Genomic DNA, 16,234 nt, shown 5'->3' on the forward strand with positions numbered 1-16,234 from the left:
GAAATATCTAAGATGATCTAGCCAAATTCGTCCGTCTGTCCGTCCATCTGTTGAAATTACGCTACAGTCTTTAAAAATAGAGATATTGAGCGGAAACTTTGCACAGATTCTTTTCCTATCCATAGACAGGTTATGTTAGGAGATGGGCTATGTCATATTATATCATGGTATATGCCCTATATAGACCGATCTGCCGACATACACATTTGTTATCCGATTTTTCAGAAATTTAAAACAGAGAATTGCATTAAGCCACTCGACATGATTCTTAACCTTGGTCCAGATCGGTCCAGATTTGGATATAGCTGCCATATAGACCGATATTCCGATTTAAGATCTTGGGCCCATTAAAGGCGCACTTATTGTCTGATTTTGCTGAAATTTGAGACTGTGGGTTGCGTTCGAACCTTCGATATCTTTTTTGAATATGGCCCAGATCGCTCCAGATTTAAATATAGCTGCCATATAGACCGTTTTCTCGATTTCAAGTCTTGGCCTATTAAAAGGTGCATTTATTACCGGATTCGCAAAATTTGGCACAGCGATATATGTTAGGTTTTTCAACATCTGTATCCTATGGTTCCGATCGGTCTATATTTTGATATAGCTGCCAAAAAGGCCAATATTGAACCACAATTGAACAGTGACTTGTATTTTTTAGACTGCTCATTGTACGTGCCGAATTTGGTCCGAATTGGACCTTATTTAGATGTAGCTGTTAAGGGTGCTTAAGTAATGCCTTAAACGCCGGACGGTTTATAGCAAAATATGGTTTTACATATATCCCACAGGTGGTGGGTACCCAAAGTTTTGTCGCGGCCAAAACTAATGCCTTTTTACTTGTTTTTTAATTTTTGGTTCCATATAACTTTCGTCGATTGCTACTTTCGTCTCGTAGAGTTTTTCGTCCTGCGAAATTTTCGCCTTGTACATCTTTGAGTCTTTAACTAATTTCCATCTTGAACGTCTTTTAGTCTTGAACGACTTTCCGTCTTGAAGGACTTTCTGTCTTGAATGACTTTCCGTCTTGAAGGAGTTTCTGTCTTGAACGACTTTCTGTTTTTAACGGCTTTCCACCTTGTACGACTTTCCGTCTTTTATGACTTTCTGTCTTTTACGAATTTCAGTCTTTCTTTCAGTTTGACTTTCGTCTTGTAAAACTTTTCGTCTTGTACGGCTTTCCGTTTTGTTCGACTCTCCGTCTTGTACGACTTTCCGTCTTGTACGACTTTCCGTCTTGTACGACTTTCCGTCTTGTACGACTTTCCGTCTTGTACGACTTTCCGTCCTGTATGACTTTCCGTCTTGTACGACTTTCCGTCTTGTACAACTTTCAGTCGTACGACTTTCTTGTACGACTTGAAGGACCTGCTGTCTTGAACGACTTTCTGTCTTTAACGGCTTTCGGCCTTGTACGACTTTCTGTCTTTTATGACTTTCTGTCTCTTATGAATTTCGGTTTTAGTTTCGTCTTGTACAAATTTCAGTCGTACGACTTTCTTGTACGACTTGAAGGACCTTCTGTCTTGAACGACTTTCTGTCTTTAACGGCTTTCGGCCTTGTACGACTTTCCGTCTTTTATGACTTTCTGTCTCTTACGAATTTCAGTCTTTCTTTCAGTTTTACTTTCGTCTTGTAGGACTTTCCGTTTTGTATGACTTTCCGTCTTGTACAAATTTCAGTCGTACGACTTTCTTGTACGACTTTCCGTCTTATACGACTTTCAGTCTTGTACGACTTTCCGTCTTTCACCACCTTCCGTCTTGTATGACTTTCTGTCTTGTACGACTTTCCGCCTTGTACAACTTCCAGTCGTACGACCTTCTTGTACGACTTTTTGTCTTGTACGACTTTCCGTCTTGTACCACCTTCCGTCTTGTATGATTTTCTGTCTTGTACGACTTTCCGCCTTGTACAACTTTCCGTCTTGTACGACTTTTTGTCTTGTACGACTTTTTGTCTTGTACGACTTTCGGTCTTGTACCACCTTCCGTCTTGCTTGACTTTCTGTCTTGTACGACTTTCCGCCTTGTACAACTTTCAGTCGTACGACTATCTTCTACGACTTTCTTGTACGACTTTTTGTCTTGTATGACTTTCCGTCTTGTACCACCGTCCGTCTTGTATGACTTTCTGTCTTGTACGACTTTCCGCCTTGTACGACTTTCAGTCGTACGTGACTTTCCGTTTGTACGACTTTCCGTCTTGTACGAATTTCTGTCTTGTACGACTTTCCGTCTTGTACGACTTTCCGTCTTGTACGACTTTCTGTCTTGTACGACTTTCCGTCTTATACGACTTTTTGTATTGTACGACATTTTATCTTGTACGTTTTTTTGTCTTGAACGAATTTTTGTCTTTACGATTCTTTGTTTTGTATTGCTTTTCGTCTTGTGCGATTTCCGTCTTGTATGACTTCCCACATTGAAAGAATTTCTGTCTTTTATGGCTTTAGTTTTGCACGACTTTTCATCTTGTACGACTTTCCGTCTTGTACGACTTTCCGTCTTGTACGACTTTTTGTCTTGTACGACTTTTTGTCTTGTGCGTCTTATACGACTTTCCGTCTTATACGACTTTCCGTCTTATACGACTTTCCGTCTTGTACGACTTTCCGTCTTGTACGACTTTCCGTCTTGTATGACTTTTTGTCTTGTACGACTTTTTGTATTGTACGACTTTTTATCTTGTACGTTTTTTTGTCTTGAACGAATTTTTGTCTTTACGATTCTTTGTCTTGTATTGCTTTTCGTCTTGTATGACTTCCCATATTGAAAGAATTTCCGTCTTTTATGATTTTAGTCTTGCACGACTTTTCATCTTGGACAACTTTCAGTCTTGTACGACTTTCCGTCTTGTACGACTTTCCGTCTTGTACGACTTTCAGTATTTTATGATTTTGCGTCATGTACGACTTTTCGTCTTGTACGACTTTCCATTTTGTACTACTTTCCCTCTTGATACGACTTTCAGTCTTGTAGGACTTTCCGTCTTGTACGATTTTCCTTCTTTTATGACTTTCCGAGTTGGACAACTTTCCGCCCTAAACGACAATACATTTGTTCCATTAGCCGAACGAAGGATAGCTTTCCAAGTGCCTCGATCTTCTGCGCTTATTCTAAAATCTCTGAAAACAAGTTTCGAGGTGTCTTCCACCACTTGATCTTTCCATCGGGCGTTTGGTCTTCCCGGTTTGCGTGTACCACCGTGTTTGCCTTCAAAAGACTTCTTTGATGGAGCTTCTTCATCCATTTTGGCAACATGACCTAGCCAACACAGCCGTTGTACAACTCGTAGTTTATACGTTTCCTATATTCTCCATTAACGCATACGCAAACGAAACTAAGAAACTAAAGTAAAAATGATGCTTCCAGATTTTTAAGACAAAGTCTGTCCGTAAATAATTTATCTTTTAAACCTAAACGCATCAGCACAAAGATCCTTGGCTGGGTCTGCCTATCAATGTGTTCTTTATCTATTGTTTGTCCATATGTCCTTTTTTTGTAGTCAAGGTGAGGTCATGTTTGTATGACTTCCATCTATGTGACTCCTCTTCTGACGGCTTTTTCCTCTTTACGACTTTTCGTCTGGGCGATTTTTTATTTTCGAGTCATGTTTCAAGCCTAAGGCAAAATGATTGAATTTTGATAAAAATCGGTTAAGATTGAAATATAGCTAACATATATGTGTATCGGCCGATTGACACATTGAAGAATGTAAGGGCTATAGTTTTAAAATTTGGTATGGAATGTACCATTACCCATTTAAAAGCTAGGTATATCTCCTATATAAAGATACCACCAGGCGGACGGACCTTGCCGTTAAAATCTGGAAGCTTGATTTTAATTTAAGACCCATGGTTTCTGGGACAACTTTTCCTTGAATTCATCGTAGATTCCGATTTTGATAATCGCTTTGTCTACTTAAAAATCTACCCTCCCTACTCCACATCTTTCTACGACATTTCATTCGTATAACTTTAGTTCTGTATAAATCTTGTCATGTGGAGTTTTTCTTTATTTACACCTTGTACGAATTTCTGTCTTGTAGCACCCCCTGTCTGTACGACTTACTTTGTGGGTGACTTAAACTTATTTAACAAGCTAAAATGATAATTTCTGTATCATATAAGCTGATATTTATTAAAAATTGCTTTTAAATGAACCAAGTTATCCCAATATTTGTAGGGTAACTCAATAATTAATAACAATCATACGCAACAATGTACAAAATAAATATTTTTATTTATGAGCCCACTCTTCCATGTATTTCACATGTTTACTTGAATTCCATTTGCTTTTAAAGCAAATTTCGAAACAATTTAATTTGTTTGTGGTCTCGACTGCTTTTTTAAGGTTTTTCATAGCTCTCAAAAAATCACAAACAGCTTTAGGAAAATGTCATATTGAATTTTAAAAAATAAAATTTGGTTTTTTTTTTTTTTGTCATATTGCCTTATAATCTTAGCTCAAGTTTCAATTCCTACCTTGGCCATATAATGCCAAAGGGTCAGCGTTTTCAAAAATTTCAGTTTTTCCGTGTGCAAAAGGCTTATATGTGTGTGTGAGTGTATGTTCGAGGACATTGCAATACTCTTTCAATTTTGTTTTTAGTTTTTCATTTCAACATTTCAAAAATTTGTTGATTCTGCAATTTAGTCCAGTGGGCTTATAGTGTCAAAATGTTAAATTCCTTAAATCCCTATAACTTGTGAGGCTTTAAAGTTTGGGGTCAGCAACAAAAATGTTTTTTTTTTTTTTTTTATAGAAAAACACTGAAACTCAGACGAAACGAGATAACCACAATCATATTTAAACACACACATGCTCACTTGCATACTTTCATATAGGATTGGGTATGGTGGGTTTATAAACTTCAATTTAAACTTGTTTTTGCTTTGTTGTTTTTCTCTATATAAATGACATTGAGCCACCACAAAAATACCTACCCAACTGTGTTTTTCTGATATGCTGCAACAGGGAGTTGTTGGCTGTCGTTCGGTGATTGGTTGGCAAAAAAAAAAAACGCTCATGACTTTGTTGGTGATGAGGTTGAGGTCCCACATTCTGCATCTCTCAGTCTACGTCTCAGTTTCCGGTTTCGGGCCGCACATTGTTGATGAATCAACACTGCTGCAGTTTAAGTTTTATGTGGCTAGGATGTGAGGTTTTTGTGTATAACCACACATGAGGTTTATGAATAATATTTATTGTTCTTTCACAAGTAACAATCATTTATGCCACAACAACAATAATTTAGGGCATACATATATCGGCCCTACTTGGGCACTGACCACAGAAACAACGCTCACTCTAAAGTAGGAGAAAGTGATTGCCGGCTATTGTTGTGTGACGAGTGGTTACTGGAGGAGCCAACAGAGAATATATTGCAATGAAACCCAAGAGTCATATGCTAACAGGTTCGCCCGGTCCGAATCGTATATACCCTCCACCATGGATAGCATTTGTCGGGTTCTTTGCGCAGCATCTCTTTTTAGGCAAACAAAGAATAATGAATAAGAACTGTTATGCTGTTGGAGCTATATCAAGTTATAGTCCGATTCGGACCTCAAATGAATGCTAAACATTGTACAAGACATTCTATTGGGTTGTCCAAAAAGTAATTGCGGATTTTTTATATAGTCGGCGTCTTTCTTCTGTCAGTTATCAGCTGTACTTTAAGCTTGCTTTAGAAAAAAAGTTTAAAAAAGTATATTTGATTAAAGTTCATTCTAAGTTTTATTAAAAATGCATTTACTTTCTTTTAAAAAATCCGCAATTACTTTTTGAGCAACCCAATCTAATATTTCAGTCCATTCGGATAAGAATTTCTCCTTGAAGGTGCTCAAGAAGCAAAATCGGAAGACCGGTTTATAAGGGAACTGTATCAAGCTATAGATCGATTCAGACACATGTAGGTTGAAGGTCATGGAAGAAGTCGTTGGAAAGCCAAATGTCAGCCAAATTGGATGATAACTGCGCCCTCTAGAGGCTCAAGAAGTCAAGATCCGAGATCGGTTTATATGGCAGCTATATCAGGTTATATACCGATTTGCACCATACTTTGTTGAAATTCATAACAAAACACCTGAAGCAAAATTTCAGCCAAATCGGATGTGAATTACGCCCTCTAGAGGCTCAAGAAGTCAAGATCGCAGATCGGTATATATGGCAGCTATATCAGGTTATATACCGATCTGCTCCATACTTTGTTGAAATTCATAACAAAACATCTGATGAAAAATTTCAGCTAAATCGGATGAGAATTAAGCCTCTACAGGCTCATGAAGTCAAGATCCCAGATCGGTTTATATAGCAGCTATATCACCTTATGTACCGATTTGCGCCGTACTTGGCACAGTTATTGGAAGTCATAACAAAACACCTCATGCAAATTTTCAGTCAAATCGAATGAGAATTGCGTCCTCTAGCGGCTCAAGAAGTCAAGATCCCAGATCGGCTTATATAGCAGCTATACCAGGTTATTAACCGATTTGAACCATACTTAGAACAGTGGTTGGAAGTGATACCAAAACACCACGTGCAAACTTTCAATCAAATCGGACGAGAATTGAGCCCTCTAGAGGCTCAAGAAGTCAAGACCCAAGATCGGTTTATAAGGCAGCTATATCAAAACATGGACCGATTTGACTCATTTACAATCTCAACCAACCTACACTTATAAGAGGTATTTGTGCAAAATTTCAAGCCCCTGACTTTACTCCTTCGAAAGTTAGGGTGCTTTCGACAGACAGACAGACGGACCGACGGACATGGCTAGATCGACTTGAAATGTCATGACGATCAAGAATATATATATACTTTATGGGGTCTTAGACGCATATTTCGAGGTGTTACAAACAGAATGACGAAACTAGTATACCCCCATTATGGTGGAGGGTATAAAAATCAATTTGTGTTTGTTCGTTGGTTTGTTTGTCTGTTCCGTATAGACTCGGATGGGATTTCCTTGAAATTTTCACAGATGGTGCAGAATGATTCTGTGGTGAAAAGAGGGTACTATATTTTTTGATATCGGAAGGGGGGGCGGACCCTCCTCTTACCATAATTTTCAAAAAACATCAGATCCCGGAGATGGGTGGTGCGATTTAAGCAAAATTTTGTGTGCTCTGTTATTGTAACCTTAAAACAAAAACTTGGTATCCAAATTTAGTATGTGGTACCTAGGGGGGCCGCCCCACCCCAAAACCTACCGCATACATATATATATACACCAATCACGACAATGTGGGACTCAAATGCTTTCATTTAAGTTAATAAAACGTATCTGATATTCAATTGTCGGACCAAGTGCTTGGGGGACCCTAAATCGGACATATTTACCGACCTTTGTAATATGGGACTCCAATGAAAGGTGTTTGCGAGTAGAACAGGAATCTGATATCCAAATGTGTTACCAATTTCTGGAGGTCCATCCCTTCCTCAAAACACCTTGGCAAACAGGACTTATTTACTGACCATGGCAATATGGGAATCAAATGAAAGATATTTGCGATTACGAATCTGATATCCAAATGTGCGACAAAGTGTTTGGGGGCGCTCTTCCCCAAAACCATTCCCCTAAGAGAACAAATTTACGACCTTAGCAATATTGGGGCTCAAATGACAGGTCTTTGGGAGTAAAGCACGAATCAGATGTCAATATTCGGAAAAGTGTCTATGGGGTCATCCCACCCCCATGACACCACCCATGTAGGAAGTATTTGCTGACACACGGGCCTCAAATAAAAGGTATTTTAGAGTTGAAGACGAATCTATTACATATTTTCAATGCCATGTCACTGAGTGGCCGCCCCATCCGCCAAAACACCTCTCACCCTGGTCATATTTGCCGACTATGGAAAAATGGAGCTCAAATGAAAGGTATTTGGGAATAGACCACGAATTTGATATCAACACAACGGGACCAACTCTCTAGCGGACGTCCTACTCCCATAACAACTCCCAAATTAGATGTATTTGCTAACCATGACAATTTGAGAGAGAGTGGAGATCGATGATGATAGTTTTTAGGGCTTATACCCCAAACAGGACATATTTGCTGACTATTGCAATAAGGGGTTCACATGAAAGCTATTTGATATTGGAAAACGAATTTGACATCAAACTTGAGGCCAACGGCAATATGCCGTCCAAATATGATATTTGAGAGTAGTGTACGATTCTGATTTATTTTCTGGGCTTATTGTTTGGGGGACAACCCCACTCCCCACAACACCCCTAGGTTAAGTTAGAGAGGCAGTCCTTTACAGACTCACTTAGACAATTTTAAGTCGATTGTGAACACCACAGTAACGAGAGACCAAAGTCTCTGGTGGGAATCGAAACCACGACCCCCGCATTGGCAATCCGAGAGCGTCAATAACTCGGCTACCGAAACGCCAACAAAACACCCCTTCGAAGGAAGGGAATTGGAAGTGTCACATTCAGGAGCGTACTGAGAAGGTTCACAGATGTTGGGCACTATGTAGACGGGCCGTAGTCTCACAATGGGGACTGAATCCTAGGATTGTCCACTGGCTCTACAGGAGCGTGATTAGACCAATACTTACTTACGCCTCAGTAGTTTGGTAGACTGCTATGGAGAAAAAGTGCAACATAAGGACCATACAACAGATTCAGAGAACATGTTGTCTTGGCATAGGCGGAGCGATGAGGACCACGCCCACTAAGGCACTGGAGACTATTCTAGATATCCGACCCATTAACACACAGATTAAGTGTGAGGCAGCCATTGCGGCTATGAGACTTAAGGCGATGGGAGAATGGATTGTGGATGGGAGCAGCTCACACTATCGCGGTTTAATCGAGGCGACGATAGAAAACCAGGAAAGAAGGAAAGAGGTTTCCGATCAGATACCTGAGATGAATCTTGAAGTCGAGTGCGAGGCACTACTGCCATCGGCACAGTTTTGGATTGACGGAACCCTAGTATTGTCATCTGGAAGATCATGTTACAGGGATGGATCAAAGCTAGGGGACAGAGTGGGCCTGAGGGTATACATTGAGAACCCAGGGACTAAGACCTGGTTTAGACTGCCTGACCATAATAGGGTCCTGCAGGCAGAGATCTGGGCGATCTCGGAATTCGTGAGGAGGTGTGGTGCTAAAGCGAGGACGTCGAGTGTGAACATCTTTACCGACAGTAAACTTGCCATAAGAGCAATAACAACCAGGACGGTAAGGTCACGAACAGTCCTGCGGTGTAAGAAGGAGATTAACGTCTTCTCTGAGAATGGCAAAATCCGCATAGTTTGGGTGACGGGCCATAACGGAGTAAGAGGAAATGAAAGGGCAGACAATTTGCCGGAGAAGCTCAAAGGACTGCCGTCAATAAACTTGGTTAACCCGAAGCCTTTTGGGTCGACGCAGTCTGAGTTAAGGGAGTGGGCGACGAATGCTCATGCAACATTGTGAAACACGAAACGGTCGGTAGGACGGCGAAAATCCTATGGGGGGATCCAGATCGTGAGAAGACGAGGCTATTACTGAAAGGAAGCAAGAAGGAGGTCAGTATGGCTTTTGGTAGGACTACGAGCTCACTTAGGTAAAATCGGGTTGGAAAGTTATCATAATAAAAATACAAATACAATACAATACAATACAAAGTGAAAGCATGTGTAGGGCATGCGGGGAATATGATGAGACGTTGGGGCATTTCCTTTGTCATTGTCACATACCGGCACTTAGGTGGAGACACAATATCAGACATGAACCAACTTAGGGAAGTGGTAGTGAAAACAGTTAAGGATTTTGTGAATAGCACGGAATTCCTTACTTAAAATCTTCTGTTTAGAGGTTACTTTATATTGGGTTGCCCAAAAAGTAATTGCGGATTTTTTAAAAGAAAGTAAATGCATTTTTAATAAAACTTAGAATGAACTTTAATCAAATATACTTTTTTACACTTTTTTTCTAAAGCAAGCTAAAAGTAACAGCTAATAACTGACAGAAGAAAGAATGCAATTACAGAGTCACAAGCTTTGAAAAAATTTTCAACGCCGACTATATGAAAAATTACTTTTTGGGCAACCCAATAGTTTTTAGAGCGCACAACAAGCCGATTACTGGCTTAGCCGTTTGTCCATAGTGGCATGGGACGGATTAATATCTGCACCCTCTTTTCAACCTAACCTTAACTAACCTAAGTGCCTGGAAGACCACCACGAGATTTCTATAAAATTTAAATTTTCATAAAAAGATTTGAAATTAAGCTCGACAAGACTATGATTAAAATTGGGTTCTCTTATTTGACCACCCTAGAAATAATTTATTTCCCTATGATGGCCCACAAAATCACCACTTGGCATCATCATCATTACAAACAAGAACAATTCAAAAGCTCTGGGGAGCATGAGAGAAGGGACACCAATGAAAATGCATCCACATGAGACAGCCAGTTTGGTGTGACGTCAAGCCAGCGGAAACATATTTTATGAAAACCTTAACAGCAACATTGTTTTTGGGGTCATCTCACACAAAAACAACAGATGCAGGAAATTAAAAAATATATACGAATATCCTTCAAACGAAAAAATGCAATTTCAACATATTTTTTATTTTATAGTTGCGTCTGTTTTTTTTTTGTTTTGTTTTATTTTTCTGTACATTCAACATGAAAAAGTACTTACGTTGTGAGTTAGAACGGCGTATAATATTCTCCAGGAATGTGTTTTGTGGAGCCACTAATCCTCTTCGTCCACCCGGCATTTTGTTGCTGTTTAACTACACGTCTCCTCTATGTGATGTAGGGCCTTTGTTAATGTTGTAGTTAGAGTAAAGGCTTTAGGGTTTTTCGTATGCTATGAGGGGGTGAGAAGTAAGTCCTTGTGTTTCGCCTTCTCCCTTATTCTAAGGGTTTTTTGTTTGCTTACTCTTTGCGGTATTTCTTACAACCAACTCTTTGGTTTTAATTTATTTTAATAATGCTTAAGATGGTGTTCCGATGTGTGTGTGTGTGTGTGTGTGTACGAATGTGGGTCTTCTTCAGAGATGTTGTATGCTTGATTTGTAGTATATCTAGTGGATTTTTCTCCGTCTGTCTGTTTGTCTGTCTTTCTGTTTCTGTTTCCTTTTTCTTTTGTTGCTGTATGTGCAGAGGTCAACAGCAATCATTTGGTTTCCTTTGTTATATGGCATTGGAATTGTGGTGCTACTAGTGCAAGTTGTTCTTGTTGTTGTTGCAGCTGTTGTTCTTGTAGTGGTTGGTATCCTGCAGCTTTTCCCTTGTTTAGCAACATTGCAATTTGAGATTGTGTAGCAACATTGTATCTAGCATCATCATCAACATTTATAACATCAGTCTTTGTTGTTGTTGTTGTTGTTATTAAGTCATAAGTATACATTTTGTTGGTGTTTATTTTCTTTGTGAGTTTTTTTCCTAGTGTTTTTTTTTCTTTTGTTTGCTATTTATTTGTTAAACATATACATGTACATATATATATATAGACATAAATGTAGGTTCCCTTAATCGTGGAGGTTTCTTTATTTTCTTCTTCATTAAATAATTACAGCATACATTTAAGGCGTTTTAAAGGGAGGGGAGGTTGGCAAGCGAATTTCCTTGGATACATATTGATAGCTGTAAATAGAGTAGGAGAAAACATGAATTCATAAGTAATGGAAACAAACAGTTCCAGAAATTATTTATTGGGGACACAATGTGGCGTATACGTAATAGTAATTCTGATTATATTCAATTATTAATAATCATACGCACCAATGCACGTTACTGAACTATGACGTATACAAAATAGTAATTCTGAATATGTCCAATTATTAATAATCATACGCACCAATGCACGTTACTGAATTTTGATTTAGAAATGAAAAATGCAAAATAAGTTCGCTCGGGTCTAACCTTAAATATGTCGATTTCACACTTTTTTTGTTGGTGGGCTCCTTTCAAAAAATGTGCTCGAAAAACAAATTAAGCTTGTAGGGATCTATTAGCGGGAATGCTCATTTATTTTGTCAGTTATTGGAAAAATTTATTAATTTTTTTTTTATTTTATTTTTTTTTTATAATTTTTGTACATTGTTTGTTAAACCCACCACCGAAGGTTGGGGGTATATTCATTTTGTCATTCCATTTGCAACACATCGAAATATCCATTTGCGATCCTATAAAGTATAAATATCCTCGATCGTCATAAGAATTAAAGACGATCTAGCCATGTCCGTCCGTCCGTCTGTTGAAATCACGCTACAGTCTTAAGAATAGAGATATTGAGCTGAAACTTTGTACAGATACTTTTTTTCCCATAAGCAGGTTTAAGTTCGAAGATGGGCTATATTGGACTATATCTTCATATAACCCCCATATAGGACGATCCGTCAAATTAAAGGTCTTAGGCCCTTAAAAGCCACATTTATTATCCGATTATGCTGAAATTTGGGACAGTGAGTTGTGTTAGGCCAGTCGACAACCTTCTTAAATTTGGCTCAGATCGGTCCAGATCTGGATATAGCTGCCATATAGACCGATCTCTCGATTTAAGGTTTTTGGGCCATAAAAGGAACATTTATTGTCCAATTTCGCCAAAATTTGGGACACTGAGTTGTGTTAGGCCTTTCGACATCTTTCTGCAATATGGCCTAGATCGGTCCAGATTTAGATATAGCTGCCATATAGACCGATCTCTTGATTTAAGGTTTTGGGCTCATAAAAAGCGCATTTATTGTCCGATTTCGCCAAAATTTGGGACAGTGAGTTGTGTCAGGCCCTTCAATATTCTTCTTCAATTTGGCTCAGATCAGTCCAGATTTGGATATAGCTGCTATATAGACCGATTGCTCGATTTAAGGTTTTGGGCCCATAAAAAGCGCATTTATTGTCCGATTTCGCCAAAATTTGGGACAGTGAGTTGTGTTAGGCCCCCCGCCAGCCCTCTTCAAATTGGCTAAGATCGGTTCAGATTTGGATATAGCTGCTATATAGACCGAACTCTCGATTTAAGGTTTTGTGGGCTCATAAAAAGCGCATTTATTGTCCGATTTCGCCAAAATTTGGAACACTGAGTTGTGTGAGGCCCCCCGTTAGCCCTCTTCAATTTGGCTAAGATCGGTCTCGATTTGGATATAGCTGCCATATAGACCGAACTCTCGATTTAAGGTTTTGGGCCCACAAATGGCGCATTTATTGTCCGATTTCGCCAAAATTTGGGACAGTGAGTTGTGTCAGGCCCTTCAATATTCTTCTTCAATTTGGCTCAGATCAGTCCAGATTTGGATATAGCTGCTATATAGACCGATTGCTCGATTTAAGGTTTTGGGCCCATAAAAAGCGCATTTATTGTCCGATTTCGCCAAAATTTGGGACAGTGAGTTGTGTTAGGCCCCCCGCCAGCCCTCTTCAAATTGGCTAAGATCGGTTCAGATTTGGATATAGCTGCTATATAGACCGAACTCTCGATTTAAGGTTTTGTGGGCTCATAAAAAGCGCATTTATTGTCCGATTTCGCCAAAATTTGGAACACTGAGTTGTGTGAGGCCCCCCGTTAGCCCTCTTCAATTTGGCTAAGATCGGTCTCGATTTGGATATAGCTGCCATATAGACCGATCTCTTGATTTAAGGTTTTGGGCTCATAAAAAGCGCATTTATTGTCCGATTTCGCCAAAATTTGGGACAGTGAGTTGTGTCAGGCCCTTCAATATTCTTCTTCAATTTGGCTCAGATCAGTCCAGATTTGGATATAGCTGCTATATAGACCGAACTCTCGATTTAAGGTTTTGTGGGCTCATAAAAAGCGCATTTATTGTCCGATTTCGCCAAAATTTGGAACACTGAGTTGTGTGAGGCCCCCCGTTAGCCCTCTTCAATTTGGCTAAGATCGGTCTCGATTTGGATATAGCTGCCATATAGACCGAACTCTCGATTTAAGGTTTTGGGCCCACAAATGGCGCATTTATTATCCGATTTCGCCGAAACTTGGGACAGTGAGTTGTGTCAGGTCATTCAATATTCCTCTTCAATTTGGCTCAGATCAGTTCAGATTTGGATATAGCTGCCATATAGACTGATTGCTCGATTTAAGGTTTTGGGCCCATAAAAAGCGCATTTATTGTCCAATGTTGCCGAAATTTGGGTCAATGAGTTGTGTTAAGTTCTTTGACAACATTCTTCAATTTGGCCCAGATCGGTCCAGATTTGGATATAGCTGCCATATAGACCAATTGCTCGATTTAAGGTTTTGGTCCCATAAAAGGCGCATTTATTGTCCGGTTGCACCGAAATTTGAGACAGTGAGTTGAGTTAAACCACTCGACTTATTTCTGGAATTTGACCTTGATCGATTAAGATTTGCATTTAGCTGCCATATAGACCGATCTCTCGATATAAGGTTTCGGGCCCATAAAAGTCGTATTTATTGTCCGATATCGCCGAAATGTGGAACAGTGAGTTGCTTCAGGTTCTTTGACAACATTCTGAAATTTGGCCCAGATCGGTCCAGATTTGGATATAGCTGCCATATAGACCGAACTCTCGATTTAAGGTTTTGGGATCTTAAAAAGCGCAGGTATTGTCCGAAATTTGGGTCAATGAGTTGTGTTAGGTTCTTTGACAACATTCTTCAATTTGGCCCAGATCGGTCCAGATTTGGATATAGCAATTGCTCGGTTTAAGGTTTTGGTCCCATAAAAGGCACTTTTATTGTCTGATTTCGCCAAAATTTGGGACACTGAGTTGAGTTAAACCTCTCGACTTATTTCTGCAATTTGGCCTTGATCGATTAAGATTTGCATTTAGCTGCCATATAGACCGATCTCTCGATATAAGGTTTCGGGCCCATAAAAGGCGTGTTTATTGTCCGATATCGCCGAAATGTGGAACAGTGAGTTGCTTCAAATTCTTTGACAATATTCTGCAATTTGACCCAGATCGGTCCAGATTTTAAAATCGAGACCGATATCTCGATTTAAAGTCTCGGCCACATAAAAGGCGCATTTATAATCCGATTGCACTGAAATTTGACAAAGTGACTTATGTTAGGCTTTTTGACATCCGTATCGTATATGGTTCAGATTGGTTTATTTCTAGATATAGCTACTAAAAAGATCAATATTTCGGTTTTACACAATTGAACAATGATTTGTACTTATTACTTTTTGGTCCAAATCGGAACATATTTCGATATAGCTGCTATGGGGCATGAGGTATGCATTTTTGCCCAGATTTTGACGAACGGTGGTTTACATATATAGCCGAGGTGGTGGATATCCAAAGTTCGGCTCGGCCGAACTTAACGCCTTTTTACGTGTTTTTGTTTTACTTTGTTTCTTAACTTGGGAATATTTTTTTACGCACTTCCAACCAAGAAAAAAGTAATAAACCTTGCCCTATGATTAGTAAAAATTTTAATGCTCACACTTTTAGTCTACTAAAACAGTTTTTTTTTTGTCTTGAAGGTACAGTTTTTTTGTTTTGTTTTCATTTGTCATTTCCACCTTATTGCTCAGAACTATGCTACTGCTAATTTTTTTAAAATAAATTATATTTAAAATTCACCCAATAACCAAACTAACAAAAATAAAATAAACAAAAATATATGTAAAACGAAATTCCCCTTGCCCGTGGCTTTGTTGCTCACTTGTTTTGAAACGACCACCCTGCCACCTTTCACATCATGACTTTCATCGCTTCTACCTTGCTCGAAAGCAAATCTGCTATTGTATTCTATCGAAACAAAACCAATACAAATTTTCATTCATAATTATTTATTGATTTCGCCTAGTTTGGTATGCTGATGCAAACTTTCATTGCCTTTCATGCCATGAAATAGTAAACCTCACCATTGCTGTCATAAAAGTTTGCGGAAGGGCGCAATAATAACAAACATGAAGTAGAACATCAATCATAAATAACTGCTAGTAACACGGACAGTGGGAGTATCGAAAACCTTATCTCAGGCTAACATTTGTTGGATTGGTAAATGGCAAAAGGCGGGATCGTAGATTTAAGAGTTAAGCTTGATATATGGCAAGGTGTGATAGAGCCCTTGTAAAAAAGGAAAGAAATCTGATTAATAAAAAATAAATCTCAAATGAAAGGTATTCGGGAGTAGATTACGAATATGGTCAGCAAGTAGGAATAGGCTTTAAAATTTACTGATAACAGAAGGGGACGGACCCTTACCCCAAAAACACCACCCAAAATTAAAAGTGGACCGATAAGGGCAATATGGGTATCAAATGAAAAGTATGCGGGAGTAGA

The 16,234-nt window shown here is 39.0% G+C and overlaps 1 protein-coding gene across 8 annotated transcripts in view; it reads right to left on the bottom strand.

Moving 5' to 3' along the window:
* The window catches only part of LOC106087027 (potassium voltage-gated channel protein eag-like), a 295,197-nt gene that overhangs the window by 137,607 nt on the left and 141,356 nt on the right, over positions 1–16,234 (bottom strand). For all 8 annotated transcript variants that reach the window (XM_059366593.1, XM_059366592.1, XM_059366597.1 and 5 more), the window contains exon 3: positions 10,653–11,602. In XM_059366593.1, coding sequence (XP_059222576.1) covers positions 10,653–10,731 — 79 coding nt within the window. In that variant the 5' untranslated portion in view covers positions 10,732–11,602. The remainder of the gene's footprint in view (positions 1–10,652; positions 11,603–16,234) is intronic.

The sequence above is a fragment of the Stomoxys calcitrans genome, chromosome 4 (genome assembly GCF_963082655.1).
Source record: "Stomoxys calcitrans chromosome 4, idStoCalc2.1, whole genome shotgun sequence".
In the NCBI taxonomy this organism is placed as follows: Eukaryota; Metazoa; Arthropoda; class Insecta; order Diptera; family Muscidae; genus Stomoxys; species Stomoxys calcitrans.